Genomic DNA, 17,238 nt, shown 5'->3' on the forward strand with positions numbered 1-17,238 from the left:
AAGGGGAGTACTTCAAAGGTGACCGTAGTGATATTCAGCAATGAGGTATGTAGCACTTTTTCTAGGATGAGTTCTCGAACTTAATTGTTGGACCTCATATGTATACTACATACAAATATGTGTGTATGTACACACACACACACACACACACACACACACACACACACACACAAGGTTTTCCTGTCTTACCTAGTAGATCAAATCTAAATACCCTGTCCTCCACAATGTAGGTCCCAGACCCCATACCTGATTTCCCGATATGGTGTTTCCTTCCATTCAGGTAACTTCCTCTATGTCACCTACTAAGTCTCACTCCGAAACTTCATATGTGATATTACTCTTGCAAAATTCCATTCCTTTGGAATTCTAAAGTTCCATTAGTAGTTTGCCAACTAATCCAAATCACTTCCTTAAACACCCGTTTTAAAATGTAGGGCCAAAGACTCTTTTTGAATTGAAATTTTTTCAGATTATCATTTTTAAAAATTTAAACAATATTAAATAACAAAACTGATATAGAAAATTATATGAGGTAGTAGGAATCCTACTCCCTGGACACAGAAGCTGTTACGTTTGGTAAACCCATCCAGCATTCAGTGTTCAAGAGGCTTCTAGCTCATCCCTCTAGTTTAAGACATTTCTTTTCTGGAAATCATGAAACTTTTATTTTAAATAATTGTTTCATATCATTATCTAAATGTTTTGTTTCATACATAACCAAATAACTACCGGGTTTCCCCAAAAACAAGACCTAGCCAGACCATCAGCTCTAATGCGTCTTTTGAAGCAAAAATTAATATAGACCCAGTCTTATTTTAATATAAGACTGGGTATAATATAATATAATATAATATAATATAATATAATATAATACCAGGTCTTATTTTGATTTTTGCTCCAAAAGACGCATTAGAGCTGATGGTCCGGCTAGATCTTATTTTTGGGGAAACATGGTAATAAAGCTGAGTTGAATGTATGCTTTTAGAGTTCTAATAATAATGTTTATAAATATGGGTTTGAGATAGCGTACTCAATAATGTATTACAAACTTCCTATTACATAGTTTTTTTTATCTAAATGAGAATATAAAATTTTTGCCCCAATTATTTTCATGTCTATCTTATCTTCCCAAGACTAGAGATCATGTTCCCAAATTTCTGTTTTTAATAAGCAATAGTGCCTAGCCAGTGTTCTTCAGGCCGTTGCTTAGTAATAAATATGAATGAGTTTTCTACATCATATACGATCCTTTGAAATGTTTTTCACATGTAAGTTGACTCAGGTTGTATGTAAGGTTTGTTCTGGAAATACATATGGACTTTTGTTGGTTCAATGCAAGTGATTTTTGGGTGGGTGTTCTGCTAATTTATATGATGCAGCTAGAGGAGCAAATGTTAAATGAAAGAATTACCTCTCCAAAGGGCAAAAATAAGCCATCTACAACAGATCAGATTCAAAACAAAAACTCCTCTGTATGACACGAAAATCTGAAAGGCAGAGCTGGTTACAGTTTGGTTGTATAGATTGAGATGTCAACTTAGACCTCATCTGCTATGACACACTCCACCTCATCTACACTGGCTAGAATGGTTTTCTCTCTCATCTCACCCACCCCCAAGACAGACACACTGAGAGACCCACATACATGAGCACACATGCACACACACATCACCCTTCAGCTGTCTGACCCTTTAATGATGCTCCCTCCGAAAAGCTTTCCCTGATACACAGAAAGATCCCTGCCCCATTTTCAGTCAGGGACAGGAGCCCTACTTTTGAACACCTAAAACGCTCTTCATTGCCTGCTGTTATAGCACTTACACCCTGATTACACTGCCAGCCACTAATCTTCTCATCCATTGGATGTCAGAGAGTATTGCAAGGTCAGAGAATATGTCTGTGAACAAACATCCATCTTGGTCACTATTTATAGCTAGTATAATGAGAGTCTTTTTTAAAAAACAAAACTTTTATTTATTTGTGTTTTTCCAGGACCCTTCAGCTCCAAGTCAAGTAGTTGTTTTCAATCTAGTTGTGGCGGGCGCAGCTCACACTGGCCCATGTGGGGATTGAACTGGCAGCCTTGTTGTTAAGAGCACCGCGCTCTAACCAACTCAGCTAACCAGCTGCCCCAATATAATGGCAGCCTTAACAACCAAGCCAGTTTCCTGGAACACATCCTTGACAATTACCCGTTCTGCACTCCCAAATTCTATTCAGTCATAAATTCTTGTTGATTCTTCTTTCTAAATCTCTCTTAAGTCCATCTACTTCTATCTCTAGTGCCACTTCCATGGTCATGACCACCATTTCTTCAGCCTCAGTTTCTGCAGTGACCGCCTAGCTGGTTTCCCTTCCTCCAGGCTTGTCACTTTCAAAGGCATTCTCTGTCCTGAAGCCAGAGTTCTTTCTAAAATGCAAAAATCCCTAAAACTAGGCTTATATCACCTTGGCCTTGCCAGTATCATCTCTTGTCATTCCCAACCTAGTGATTTTCTTTCAGCTCCTTGAATTTTTCATACATTCTCTCATCTCTAGGTTTTCTCGCACTTGGAATAATGACCTGGGGATCAAATGTCTTGGTTATATATACAGCTGGGGAAATGAGAAATCTCAATATGGCTTATATGTCACCTTCCGATTGGCAGGAGCACAGCATGCTTCTGTTCAGTGCCCAATAATTTATTTGCTTCAAGAAGTAATGAAAACCTCTCAGCATGGGAATCTCAGGAAGCAGACTAAATGACATAAATCTCTTCAATATGACCTCAAAGCAATGCTTTTAAATACAGGATATGATTGGGTTTCAGGATGAAGGTTGTATAAACCTGCCTCCCAATAGCACTTGAAATGTATTTACACTACTCCTGTTGTATGCTTGCATTTTCCTCAGGATCTCATCCCTGTTGCCAGAGGATGTTATAGTAAAAAGGATCCCAACCAGCATCTAACAGAATGGTTCATTCTGTGAAAAAAAACAAAACAAAAAACAAAAAAAAAACAACAACCGCCAGTCCCAATGTTCCACAAAATGGGCACTTCAGAATTCGAACCTTCTGTGTCTGCATTGCATCTTTATGAAAGATTAACACCCAAGATGGAATTGGAATTGTCCCCTGGGAGGGCTTAAATTCCACCCCAATCAGGCAGGACCACATTGTAGGGTGAGCAGAGGCAAAAATGTATTCTTTTCACAAATAAATTCATATTTATAATTCACACGGTCCCAGTGCACTGCCTGGTAATACTATTACTTCACTACTCAATTCATTCTGCCGTTCTGCTGTTACGATTCACATTTTCTCCTTCTCCCAACCTTCTCTATCTACCTCCTCACTCCCAGCTGATAATCTTGCTTCTTATTTCAAGAAATGAAGGAAAAATCAGTTTCTTCCTCCTATCACCAAACCCACCAACCTCCTCTGAGGTGTCCCCTCACTCCACCCTCTTTTGTCAGTAAGGATGAAAGGCCTTTGTGCCCCTCTAAGGTCAGCACTCCATCTGCATAAGAATCCCACCCATCCTTTTTCATCTTCTCAGGAATTTGTTCCTGCATACACCCCCTCTCTTTCAATCATCATTGTTTACCTCTTAACAGAATAATTCCTATTAGACTATAAACATGCTATAATATCTTCTTGATTGCTACATTTCTGTTGTCCTATTTATAGCAAAACTCATTGAGGGAAAAAATGGCTATATAGACTTGTCTCCTGTTGGTCTTCTCCCATTCCCTTGACACACTCCACGGTGCAACTGCTTCTTTCAGTCATCCAGAACTTTCCATTGCCAAATCAAATGTTCAAATTTCAGTCCTTATTTCACTCTACCTCCCAAGATGTTCTTCATTGGCTTCATGACTTCTTTTACCTAACTGGCCACTTCTTCTTGGTGTCTGTCTTTCATACATCCTCAATTGTCCAGAATTTCTCTAAATGTCAGGGTGCTCCAAGACGCAGTCTCAACCTTAATCTGTCCTCTTCCTTTCCCTTCTCTTTTGTCTTTGCCTCTCTTCTTCCCTCCTCTCCTCTCCTCTCCTCCCCTCCCCTCTCCTCTCCTCTCTTCATTCACACTCACTCTGTAAGTCATGGTCTTAAATATCATGTACATACTTATGACTTCCAAATTTAAATCTCCAAACCTCTTGCCTGAACTCTGGGTTTCTTTATCCACCTGCCCCTTTGATATCACTTGGATGTCTAATAAGCATCTCAAATTTCACATATCTGGGCTCAACTCTTGATGTCTTCTCCAAGACTTGCTCCTTCCCCACTGTTTCCTGTCTGAGTCCCATTCCTCCATTTATTCAGGTCAAAATTTTCTCTTTCTTCTGTACCCTTCATCTGATCTAAAATGAAATCCTACCAACTGCACTTTCAAATGAATCCCAAATCTAACCATTTCTGAATCCTAACTGCTGTCTCTCATCCCAAACCATACTTCTTTATCACTGGATGAGGGAATGTCTCCCAACTAGTCTCCTTGCTCCTGCTCTTGCTTGCCTACAGTGTATTAAATGTTTAAAAACATAATTCAAAGTATGTGACTTGCCTATTCAAAAGCGCCATTGGCTGCCATCACTCTTAGAATAAAATCCAAAATCCTTACCCTGGCCTTTAAGGAACTGTGTAATCTTGCCTATACCTGTCTCTTTACTCTCACTTTAGGGGAGATTATCCTGGATTATCTGGGTGAGCCCGAAGATAATTTAAAGTGAAAGAAGGAGGCAGAAAAGGAGAACCAGAGACGGCACTGTGAGACATTGCTGGCTTTGAAAATGGAAGAGAGCCACGAACCAAGGAATGTGGGCAGCCTCTAGAAGCTGAAAAATGCAAGGAAACAGATGCTCCCTGAGAGCCTCTAGAAAGGAAGACAGCCCTGCCAATACCTTGATTTTAGCCCAGTGAGACCTGTTTTAGAATTTGGCCTGCAGAAATGTAAGATAATCAAATTGTGGTGTTTAAAGCTACTAAATGTGTGGTAATTTGTTACAATGGCAACAGGAAGCTAATACCCCACTTAATCTAAAATAATCACGCACGGACACACACACACACACACACACACACACACACACACACACACTCACCACTCTGTCTCCTTAACCTTACCTTTTCCTCAGCTTGTCACTGGTTAGTCACTGTAAACCCCACCAGGGTAAGGCCCTGGACTTTGTTAACAGCCATACTTCAAGTGTCTAGACCTGCATTTGCTTGTACAAAGTCACTAGCACTTCTAGTCACTGAAATGTAATTTTACTATTTGCTAACACTAAGCTTTATTTTCAACTTCACTGTTCCCTTTAGATAACATTTTTATAATTAAAAAAATAAAAAATTGGTTTAAAATTAACCAAAGGGTACTCTGAGGGGGAAAAGACATTACGACTTAATAGCAAGTCACTCAGGGAGCCTGACTGAAAGAATGAAGGGTATTCCATCTTCCCAAACAATATTCGTGGTAGAGAATGGAGACTCCCTGGAACATGTCGAGGACTGATTATTGGTATAAAAGTCTCTCTTATCCTCACATCTGTTGAAACACCTTCATTTCCTTGCCATGTATCTGCTCTTTACCATAAATGTGGGAATTGGAACTGTAGCCCTAAATAACTATGCTACGATTACCGTGTCCCCCACGATATGTCCTGCAACACATGCCCATTAGAAATAGAAGAAAAGTCTGTTTGAATTGCATTTCCAAAGACAACCTCTTTTATCGCACTTGCTTCCTAGTATTCTTTTAAAGGTTGTGGATACAATTTGATAGTTATGGATAAAGAAAGGGTTAGATACTCAAATAAGTTGGCATGGCCAACCTCCTAGGCATGCTTTGGTCTACCCAACGTGAGGAAAAGGAATACATGTCAAGCTTTAACAGACAGTGTGCATTTTACCACATCCCCTTTCCAGTTAGAGTGATCTTGAAAGTATATGTCAATAAGGAACTTCCGTTTGCCTGACCTGTGGGAGGCTTGGATCAGCAGAGGCTCTCTACCAACTCATATTAAACATAGAGTGTGAGCGAGCAATGCATCTTGGTTGTTTTAAGCCAGACATTTGGGGCCATTGTTACTACAGCAATGCCTAGGCATGCTTTGGCCTAAGAAATGTGAGGAAAAATAGTGACTGTCAATGACTATTCTATCCTGAGACTCTAATGGGTTTCTTTAGCTCATGAATTCTCAGTGCCTCTTCTAAGAGAATCTGCATGTGAGTCTCATAGAGGGTGTGATGATCAACGTTCTGTGTCAACTTGACTGGATCATGGATGGCGGGATATTTGACGAAACATTATTTCCGGGTATGTCTGTGCGGGTGTTTCCAGATGAAATTAGTATTTGAATTGGTGGGCTCAGGAAGGCGGTTTGCCCTCCCCAAATGGGTGGGCCTCATCCAGTTTGTTGAGGGCCTGAACGGAACAAAAAGGAAGAGGAGAAAAGAATTTGGCCCTTCCCGCCACCCCACTGCCTGAGCTGGGACACTGACCTTCTCTTTACCTCAATGCTCCTGGTTCTTTGACCTTTGGACACAGACTCACTCATATCACGGGCTTTCCTGGGTGCCCAGGTGACAAATGGCAGCCCGTGGCACTTCTCAGCCTCTATAATTGTATGATTGTGTGAGCCAAGTCCTTAGACTAAATCTCTTCCTTTATGTGTATATCCTGACTAATACAGACGGGGAGTGAATGCAGCCATTTCCAGATATATTTGACATGGAGACTCTTTTTGCATGCTCACTATAAAAGAGATCTTGAGGAATGCTGCTGCAGCCTCATTTTACCAGTCTCCTCAGATCCCCCAGCAACTTTCACTCTTTTCTGCTCATCCGGTACTGTTGACAAGCACACGGGCATACTCTTAACTTACGTAAACGGATACATCTTAGCTCTGCGGAATATTTACAAACCTTACTTGAGAATGAGTAGAACGGTGTGCCTCAGAAGGAGGAATACTCCAGATAGATGTAACTTGTCCCTGGGCCATATGTTTTAAAGAAAAAAATATCTGATTTGTTGCACATAACAGATAAAAAACGAAGCACCGATTCATGTAGTGAAATGTCATACTGCTTCATGAGTTTACCTGGATTTTTTGACTCAACTGAATGCCTTCCATGTTCTAAGGTGCAGAGAATTATCCGGACCTGTGGTCATTCTGATTTTTGCCAAAGGTGTCTTATAACAAGTTCTGTGCATTGACTGTGGTATAAGAAGATTGTGAATTAATTTCTTTTGACCTGCCCAGCTTTCCCAGGTACACTCAAAAGCAGTTAAACTCACAAACATCTATCTTATTCTAAAAGACTCTAGAAACAGCTGTGTCAGATGTGAAGTCCATATTTCTATTGATTTGAAGATAATCTAGAAGGAAGGCAGGGGATAGATACACTGCATCTTCTTATTTTTATACATATAATTGTTACTGAAAATATCCTCAGTTTTTCATATTTTGAAACATAAGCACCTATAAGTGTATTTCTAAAGTACTATCTATACTCAACACAAAAGAAGTAGCAAGTAAGATTGCCATCAGCCAGTACTGAACCTTAATTGTGGTCTTTTATTGTTAATCTTCATAACACTTCAGTGACCATAATAATTTCATTCAGAAATTTTTGCAAGTGTATTTTTATCATTATTTTTCCTGGTCATAAATGAATGCTTGTTCAATGGTTTTAAAAATAAGGGGAAAAAAATGCATTAGAAAAAGAAAAAAATGGTTTTAATCATATTCCCCAAAGACAGCCTCTCATGGCATGTCCCCTTCTTGTACCCCTTTACAGGTTGTAGAAACAATTGTGAATTTTATGTTTTTCACTTAACATTAAAACAAAAGCATCTTCCCTTATTAACAATGTTCTTGGTAGACTCCATCTTTTATGGTTACATAACGTTTACTTGTGTGATTTATGCCATAATTTACTTGACTCTTCATACTGAGGATATTCGAAAACATTATTTTTTAGTGTTATGCGCCCTTTCTTCCAAAAAAAGATTTGCAGCAACTTTCGAATTAATTTCTGAAACATATGTCCTGTTCAGAATTGTAGGAAGAGAGAAGGCAGAAGTTCCAGAAGTCATTACTGGAAGAGAAGATATTCTGGGTAGGTAAGAAAGAAGTACCAGAACGTGGACCCAGAGTGAGTGGGGACACGTGGACTATGCAATACATGTTTGACAGATAAGCTGGGCTGTGGATGTACTGTGCTATAGAGAAAAGTTGTATAAGCAGTGTGGCAAGAGGGATGTGGCGTAGTTGGAGACATCCGGGAAAATCATAGGGGAGGCTGAGACAAATCTGAAATGGAGCCATAACCTGTCGGGGGGAGTTGACTTGTCACCTAGAGTGAGATGCTGTGTGTAACGTGGGCTGTGCAGGGTCCTCGCACAAACCTTTCCCTGTAGCAATGGTGTGTGCCCTTCTCTCTCATCTCTGCATGCCCAGGAAATCAGGGCAGATTGGTACAATCTGCCCTTTTGCAATGTCATTTACAAATCTATGTCCATATGTTAAATATCAGAACTAAAGAATAAAGTTGAGGTAATGTTAATAAGCAAATGTCCTGCAGTACGATGATACTAATTTTAATAACTACAGTAATGTGTTTGAAGCAAGTTCTCCTTGCTTTAATGACTGTCAATGAGGGATGTCATGCCTGAATTTCAGTAAGGAAGGATACGAGAATTACACAAGTATGACGGTTCATTGCAAAATTCATTCTGACTTAACATGTTTTCATTCACAGTTCTCTTTTAAATACATTCTTAATGCATTATCCTTTGTTTAAAGAATTATAAAGAAGGTCCTCCATGATGATATAATTTTTCGCCCTTATTTAGAGGCAGTAGTCTAAGCTCTTCAGGGATCATAAGTCCTAGTACTTCCAGTTATTATTACATCCAGTTATTATTACATTACAAAGGTCCATTATTATTATGGACCTTTCCATAGTCTAAGAGCTAACAGCCCACCTGCTCAGAGCGATGGCCACAAAACCAAACTGAATCATCATATTGGATACATAACATTCTCCGTAATGTCTTCTTTTCTCATTCTTTTTCATTTCCATCCAGTAAAATTCACTCTTGGTGATGTACAGTTCAACGGGTTTTGACAAATATATATAATAGTGTATCCACCACTACATTCAAGACACAGAGAGTTCCATCACCTCCCCAAACTCCCTTGTTCTGCCCCTTTGAGGACAACCCCTCTTTCCCACTCTAAATGCCTGGCAACCATTTCTCTAAAGACTTATTTTTGTAATCTATGCCTTAATTTTAATAAAACAATTGAAAGGGTAAATGATCACTTTCACCAATGCTTATGGTTGCAGAAGAATTTCTCAATTTGGCAGAACTTTGGGCCAATCCCCTAAATATCAGAGATACGTTGGCTTTTCTACAGGGTTGGGGTTCAGCTCTATTCCTTCCAACTGGTCTGAGAGTTCCTGGCTGAAGTCCGTACACAATAACACGAGTGTATCAAGTAGAATGTTTTCAGTATAAATTGCTTATTGGTGAATCATGATTTGCTTATCTACCTTAAATCTCCATATAACATAACCCAGAATTAAAATTATTTTTAATCTGTTTTAGGATTTCATTGTATAGGTACACCTTGCTTGGTGCACCAAATATGGTTTTATAAAGATGTATTTACACTGAATTTGGAAAATTAAATTTTTAAGTGAGTGATTCTAATGAGATCAATAATTTGTCTTTTATCCCTCTTCCTCAAAAATCCATGTTTGCGTTTCTGGGAGGTGTCAGTCAGGGTGCACCTGAGCTGAGCTTTTCAGAAGTGTTGGCAAACTCTCTTCATGCACAGTGACAGCTACAGGACTCTTTATACACAACAGGTAAAGTTTGAATGAGCACATCTCAGCCGGCAAGCTTAAATGTCAAAGTGTGTTTTCCTGCTTTCAGAAGAATTTCAAGCCCATTTCCTACATTTCTCCAGAATGCTGCAGCTGCTGCACGGACCATTCCTGCCAAGAGCCTGGAAGCCTGTTCCATCACACAGACTTCCAACTTCTTGAAAGAATTTTGCAGATTAAGCAACAGGCGCCTAACGCTCATACGACTCAGCAAGCCGTAGTGCAGATCTGTTTCCCATTTCTTGTTGGAGTTTCAAGGACTTCCTTTTTCTAATTGCTTCCTCAGTTGCTATGTGATGTAGGGACCACTGCCTCCTCCCTTCTCATATCAGGACTCCGCTGCATTCTGTCGCACAAAAATCTGAGCCAACTGGGAGAAGTTTAGGGATGTTGGTTGCATCTGTCAGGCCAGCAAATCAGACATGGTCACCATCACGAATTGCTTCTAGAATAAGTAAGCCATCCAGCTAAACCACCCTTAATGACACAGTGGGATCAGTACTTAGCAGAGTAAGCTGTCTGCCCTAATACATGGATGGCATTATTCTTTCTTAAAAGGGCAGGTTATCTTTAGGCTGCCTTCTCCCTTTTTTCACTTTCAGTTGAACTTTCTAGAGCCCAGATTTCTGCTCTCGGTGAGTTCTGTCACATTTGTGTTATTTCCTCTGTCATTTACTTGAATAGCTCTGACCTACATTTTTCTTTTCTTTGTTCCTGAACAAAAACTGATTTCTTTCTGAGGAAGTTGGAAAAGTAAGACTTATGCGACCAATATGTTTCCCAACCCTCACATGAGAAAAAGGGCACACCCAAGACTATCAAAAAACAATCCTGTACCAGTCACAGCACCAGATGCTTTAAGCTGCTTCTTACTGTGGGCTCACTCAATACAAAATAAAACAGACACCCCCCGAAACAAAGGCTTCCGGTCTCCCCGCTAAAACACAATTCCAACAGAAATCTTACCATTCCAGAGTTTTGAATATCCTAACCAAATGACCTACCATTTTAAGGTGTTTCTTTTTTGTTGTTGTTGTTGTTGTTATTGTTTTTTTTTTGGGGGGTGTTTGTTTGTTTGTTTTTTACGCAAAGGTACTAAATTAAGGCACCGCAAATTCAAGTAGTCTTTCCCACATGACGTTCAAATCTCAGTGGCACTTCCCACCTCTTCCTGTTCACTCCTTCTGTGGGTCCCTAATTGCGAGTGGTTCCCAGGTACATTGCCAAGCCATTATTGTTAGTACTATGATGATTATCATCATTAATGAGCACATGCTATTATCTTTCTCCTCAAAATGTTTCACTGGAGCATTTAAAACAACCAAATATTTGTGTACTAGCCATTGTTATTATGGTTGCAATTTGCCCTTGACTCATTCTAAAGATAGGTGTCTGTTTCATTCTGTTTCACTCAATCCCCTTTTAGCCCAAGGGCTGTAATCTAGCAGTTCTTATTTAATCCATACATGGGTTTGGAAAATGTAGGAAAAAGAAGAAATGAACATTGAAGGAGATTTAGTAATGAGAGGCATGAATTTGGCAGATGTGATGTTTTAAGTGAAGACATGGGGCATAGTTTAGTGTTCCTAAAAGGAGGCAAAAGTGAAAGAAATCAATTTGGTGATGGGGGAATTGTATTCTAGTGAAGTAAGAGGGAAAGAAAGAAGGGAGATGAGAGAAGTGCTTTTTGGGAACCACTTGATTTTGTGCAGAGCAGGAAAATTATCTACTCTTTGCACTTCGCACCTCCCCCACCGCCATATGCTTCCCTAAAGTTTCCTTTTGCCATACTTGAAAGGACCACAGATTTTAATAGTATTCATGCATTTGAAGTGCTAGGCTATTCCCAGCTTCCTCTGTTGTTGCATTTATGATGAGAAGTAATAAAAAAAAATCCAAGTTATATGATAATGTAAGAAAAAAAAGATTTAATGAAAAGAATTTCAAACTAAAAGGCAAGTTTAAAAAAAAAAAAAAGTCAGTTGACCTTAAATAAACTGAGGTTCAAGATCACAACCAGATTCAGGGACTGAATTATAGGCCAGTCTCCTTCAGTGTCTAGGTTACCACAACGAACACAAAATTGTAGACACCCCAGGGGCCTGAATGAGTTGAAACAATGTCATCAAAAGGTCAAATTTATTTAGAATGCCTTGAATTCAGATGTCATAGTAAAAGCAGACCGGGTAAAGACAGGGAATGTCATGACTATCTTTACGGAGGAATATTTGCAATATATCTTCATGCCTGAAACATTCCACTATTACGTGAATGTCAGTTTGTGAGTGTCCAGCTCTCAGAACCACTACTCTGTCAAGCAGAGAGCTTTTCTTCCTCTTTCTCAGGAAACTGTTGCTGCCAAAGGGCAGACAGCAAGAAAAGAGGCAGCTGATGAGGACACAGAGAAGGGCATGCAGTGGGGAGCTGTGGCAAACCCGGGGGCATATGCAACCTATTATTCCCACCAAGACAAAGCCTCTTTCTAGGTCCTCTGGTTTCCATAACCCTCTACCCAAACTGCTTTTCCCTTTCAGATCTTTTCTGTAGGATCATTTAAATTGGTATTTGGGAAGTTAACATTGGGGTGGGAGAATTGAGGAGGGGAAGGAAAGGTGAGCAGTGTCTCAGCTCCATACCATCTGCCCTTACCTTGCCCTCCATTAGAACCGGTCCTCGCCCCATTTCTGAAAGGCCAGCTTTGGAGCAGACAGACCTCTTTCCCAACCCTGCATTTACTTCTTACCATTGTGTGGTCTTGGATGTATCAAAACACCTTTGATGTCAGTGTCCTTATTCATAAAATGAGTTTGAGATGGTTGCTTTGTTTATGGATTAAAAAGAATATGTGGAAGTGACTGGTACCGAGAAGGTGATCAATAAATGTAATGCCTCTGGTAACATCGACGGCAAGATCCCGAGTCAGCAATGCCTTTGTTTCTGCCTTTCATGGTTGGTTCCAAGATCACACTCTACCCACAGAACAGATGCTCAACCTGGAAATAGCTCTGCTGGCTCCTGCTGTCCCTTCCTGTCTTTCCCAGCTTCGCAGCAAATGGCAGCCATGGGCAGTGCCATCGTCTTGGGGGCGCATGGATAAAGTAACTGGCGCATGGAAAAGATTGGTAGTGTGTTGGCAGCCACTCAGTAGCAAACACCTGAGTGTCCTCCTTTCATTTCTTTCCCCCCACCCGTTCTCAGGCCATTCCCAGCAGCAACCAAGTTCCTGGGCCCACAGCACCCCCTGATGGCTAACATGAGGAATTTTCTTTTCTCAGCGATTCTTTTCTCTCTCTGTGAAACTCCCCCAGGCTTTGTTCATTCCATCATGGACCGTTCATTTCTCACAAATATTCCGTGGACTCCTCTGTATGGCTTTTTTAAAATTTTCATTTCTTGCTCAATTACTTCAGATATGTGTACCTCCCTTCCTGTTTCTTTCCCGTTTTTGTTTCCATTTATGAATCCTCAAATTACTGTGGTTATGGTTGCTAAGAATAACAGTAAGATGACTGCATCTGCCTATCAAGAATAAAACCTCATATATTTAAAAGGAAAATAAGACATCATGTAGAACCAGCAGAAATAATCTGTAAAGTCCTGTGAGATATTCAGATGTCTTTTTCAGAACCTGAACAGATGATGCCATCTACCCCCTGTTCTCGTCTCCAAGTAACACTGATCTTTTCTCAACTCAGATTATGTTCCTATTTATTTAATTGCCACAGTGGTACTAGTTTGTCCCCTACTGTTTCACTGCAAATATAATTCATCTACAATAAGGGTCAAATGCATTCCTGTGGGCTATTCTGGAAATGGATGCACAATCTTTCACAATTAGTTCTCTATGGGAAAGCGAATTCAAAGCTCCAGTTGCTTTAGAACAAACTTTTGGAAAATGTTACCTACTGTAATTTGACATTGGAAATTTTTGGTTGGGAGTGGTCAGTTTATAAAATTCATATTGATGTCTGTATCCTCTGGTTTTCATTTATTAAACCATGACATCTCCTGGGGTTAGTACTTAGAAAGGCATTCAGGTATGACTTATCTGGGCAGACACTGTTTCTTCCTTTATCAAAGGAAAAATATGCTAACCAGATCCTGAGGTGATATGTTATGGGAATGGTCTAGGAGGTTATTGAAATCATGTCCATGACTATAGGTTGCTTCTTGATAAAAATACATCAAACATGTCTCAAAACATAAATGCTTATTTCTCTTAACGTAAATTCAAATAATACCAATGACTTATGTCTTTATTTATAAAGGCTTAAGTTTAAAATACTTTTTAAAATACAAATGATTTTGACATGAATTATTAAAATGCCATTAATTTTTTGCTTAATTCTTCCGATTTAGGAAATTTATTCTCAGGCTAGAGCTTAGTAACTAGAAGGTATCTAAAGTCCTGATTAAATGAATTGAAAGATTTCTTTTGCGAATTAACATCAAGTGGCTTATTTTTTCCAGTTTCTAATAGTTAAACTTAAAAGTAAAAGCTTATAATAGTTGACATGAAATAACTAATTTATTTAATAAAATGGTAAATGACCTATTGTAACCATATATAGATACATATGAAAAACATAATTTAAAAATCATTTTATATAATATTTTCCTAATTTGGTCATAATTCAAAGTAATGCTTATATAGTATTTCTTTCATGTGAAATGATTTCCATATTCATAGAATTGCAATTATTTTTTCCTTTAAAATAAAAAATGCAAATCAGTTCAAGTAATCGGTAATACCACCCATCCAATTTCATCAAAATTCTGTGAAAATGGATTTTCTACATAAATTCTAAATGCACACTAATGTAAAAATAATGAAGAATGATATCATAAAATAGTTGTGTGGGGCAAAAGGTATTTTAAATGATTGTTCATCAAAGAACATTATTTGAGTTGACATAGTCAGATTTTTCTGAAAAGAGATATTTGCTTTCTGATAATGTATATCTTTTGCATTCATGAAGTTTTGGAGGTACAAATTAAAACATTCAGTGTCAATGTTTTTGAAAGCATTACGTTTAAATTATTTTCTCAGGACCCAAAGAGAAAACACCAGAGGAAACATAACCAGCCTGAATTGTTTAAAATGTATTTTCCCTTTAATTAAATAGGAAACATCTGTCTAGGGATTTTGGAAATGAATGTAATCCATCCACACTCTGCCTGTACTAGTTTGCATCCAATGTCCAATATTTTGAAAGAAAATTCTTTCTTTCTGTAAAGAATTAAATAGCAACATGGAGCGATGTCTGGGTCTGTAGCTGCTGAGGCTTGCCTCCAGAGTTTGGGCACTGGAAATGCTAAGGATTTGTCTTTTCCCAGCTCTGTCTTTGGGAAGCAACCAAATTCTCTCCATAATCAAGGTTAGGGTGTAACATGTGTATTTCTCCAAAGCATCTGCTCACCCCAAAAATGCTCATCTCAGGACAGTAAGGAAACAGAAGTTACTAGGATGCTTGCAAATACTCCAGGTCAAAATACTGTTCCCTCTCTGGCGTTCACTCAGCATGTTCCTCCCACTCAGGCTTGAAAAAAGCTGATTTCCCTAGGGACCTGCACAGCCCACAACACAGACCCATCAGATAGGCCAAATGAGTACAAAGAAAGTGGGGAGTTGACTCGAGCAGGATGGCTTTGGTTCTTTGAAACCAGGGCCCACAGTTGAGAATGACAAATATCACTTACTGGTGTTGTCAAACGGTATCTGCTTGCACTGCGCTGACCCTTCGGCCGGCCAAGGGCAGTAATAGACGGCGCCCCCTTCCACGATGTCTGGCTGGCTGGTGTTGGCTTTGGGTGCCCCCACCAAGACACTCGGTCTGCGAAAGGGTTGGAGAAAATCAGTCGGTGGGAATCATGAAAGTGCGAGCACGCGATGCAGTCTGTAGCCGCATGCCCACTGAGACTAGGGTGGTGGGGGTCTTAGGCAGAAGTGTATTTATGAGGGAGATCCACTGTCAAACTTGATTTCCTTTTGGAAACCTATGGGCATTTGAAACCTGGTTTGGAAGAGGGTGCAAGTAGTCCTAATTCTTTAAGTGGAGCTGTGTATACAGTGGAGAGAGAGAGGGGGAGAAAGAGAGAGAGAGAGAGAGAGAGAGAGAGAGAGAGAGAGAGAGAGAGAGAGAGAGAAGTAAAGCATAGGACAGAGCCCAGCTGCTTGAAGCAGACAGCACTTGCGCCCAGACAGTTAATTGTTACAGGCTATGTATAAACAGACCGTGTTGTGGTCGTTGTTTTAACTGGCTTGTCTGCTTGGTCCCGCTTTCCCCTTTGTATGATGCTCGAGTCTTTGTACTGGGAAGTCCCCAGGACTTGTGTATTCTATGCAAGTGGCAGATCTCTAGATAAAAGTGCACAAGGCACATCTAGTCTAGAAAGGGAAAAAAGAGGCTAGTGGCCGGGAGCCGGACCGGACCCCAAATAGGCAGCGGGAGGAAGCCTCAGGAACCGCCTTCCATCAGGCCGTGGGACAGACGTGGCTCCTCCTGCAGAAAGGCAGGGACCCAGCCTGTAGCCGGCTTCGCCCACGCGCGCGAACTCCCCGCGCGGGCGACTTACGTGCGAGCGGCAGGTATATGGAAGTCCACCGCGTAGCCGAAGTAGCTGCCCTCGGGGCCGCTGTACACCGTGAGCTTGTCCACGTCCAAGTTGAAAGCCTGCGAGGCGGGGGACCACAGCATCCCCAGCGCGGCCGAGAAGCAGCAGAGGGGCGCGAGCAGCTGCGCCCGGCTGCCCCGGGGACGGCGGCGGGCCCCGGCAGACATCGCCCTCCGTCCAGGCAGCTGCGCCCCGGGGAGTTGGATCCCCGGCGGAAAAGTGCGGGGGTGGCGGCTGGCGGTCCCCAGATGCCCGCGTCCCGGTGTGCACGGCGCGTCCGCGGTGACAGCCCCGGGCGCTCAGCCGCGCGTCCCCTGCGGTCTGCTCCCCGCCAGTTCCCGGCCGGCTCAGGGGCTGGCGGAGGAGATCCGAGCCCTCCTCTGGAAGCGGGCGGGGGCCGGGCGCGCTGGCGGCGCCTCCTAGCGGCGGGTCGGCTGACCGCGGGCGGGAGCCGGCGACTCCGCCGCAGCCCTCGCCCCTGCTGGCGGCCGGCGCCAGTTTCGTCCGCCTGGTTTTCTATTGCAGTCGCATCTCAAGGAGGATCTGAGTCTCGCACACGTCAATTCAAGCCATTGCTTTTGGAAGCAATGCCCCCGCGTGGGGCGAGAGTTTGCTCCAGTTTCTCCCAAATGGAAGAATGTGAAAGCGTACCCCACCGCGAGATGAGATAAAGCGCCCTTTGCCTCACCTCTGCAGTCCTACGAGCCCCTGAGAGTCAATGCGTTTGTTCATCTGTACC

The 17,238-nt window shown here is 41.2% G+C and overlaps 1 protein-coding gene across 2 annotated transcripts in view; it reads right to left on the reverse strand.

Moving 5' to 3' along the window:
- ITGA8 (integrin subunit alpha 8) overlaps positions 1–16,989 on the reverse strand; it is a 165,215-nt gene extending 148,226 nt beyond the window's left edge. Inside the window, exons 1-2 of one of the 2 annotated variants that reach the window (XM_074324800.1) lie at positions 16,461–16,989; positions 15,585–15,718 (exon numbers count right to left, since the gene is read on the reverse strand). In XM_074324800.1, the coding sequence (XP_074180901.1) occupies positions 15,585–15,718; positions 16,461–16,666 (340 nt within the window). In that variant the 5' untranslated portion in view covers positions 16,667–16,989. The remainder of the gene's footprint in view (positions 1–15,584; positions 15,719–16,460) is intronic. The other variant, XM_074324799.1, reaches the window with a different exon arrangement.
- Between the last annotated feature and the right edge of the window lie 249 nt (positions 16,990–17,238).

Source organism: Rhinolophus sinicus, linkage group LG02 (assembly GCF_036562045.2).
Source record: "Rhinolophus sinicus isolate RSC01 linkage group LG02, ASM3656204v1, whole genome shotgun sequence".
NCBI classification, from domain to species: domain Eukaryota; kingdom Metazoa; phylum Chordata; class Mammalia; order Chiroptera; family Rhinolophidae; genus Rhinolophus; species Rhinolophus sinicus.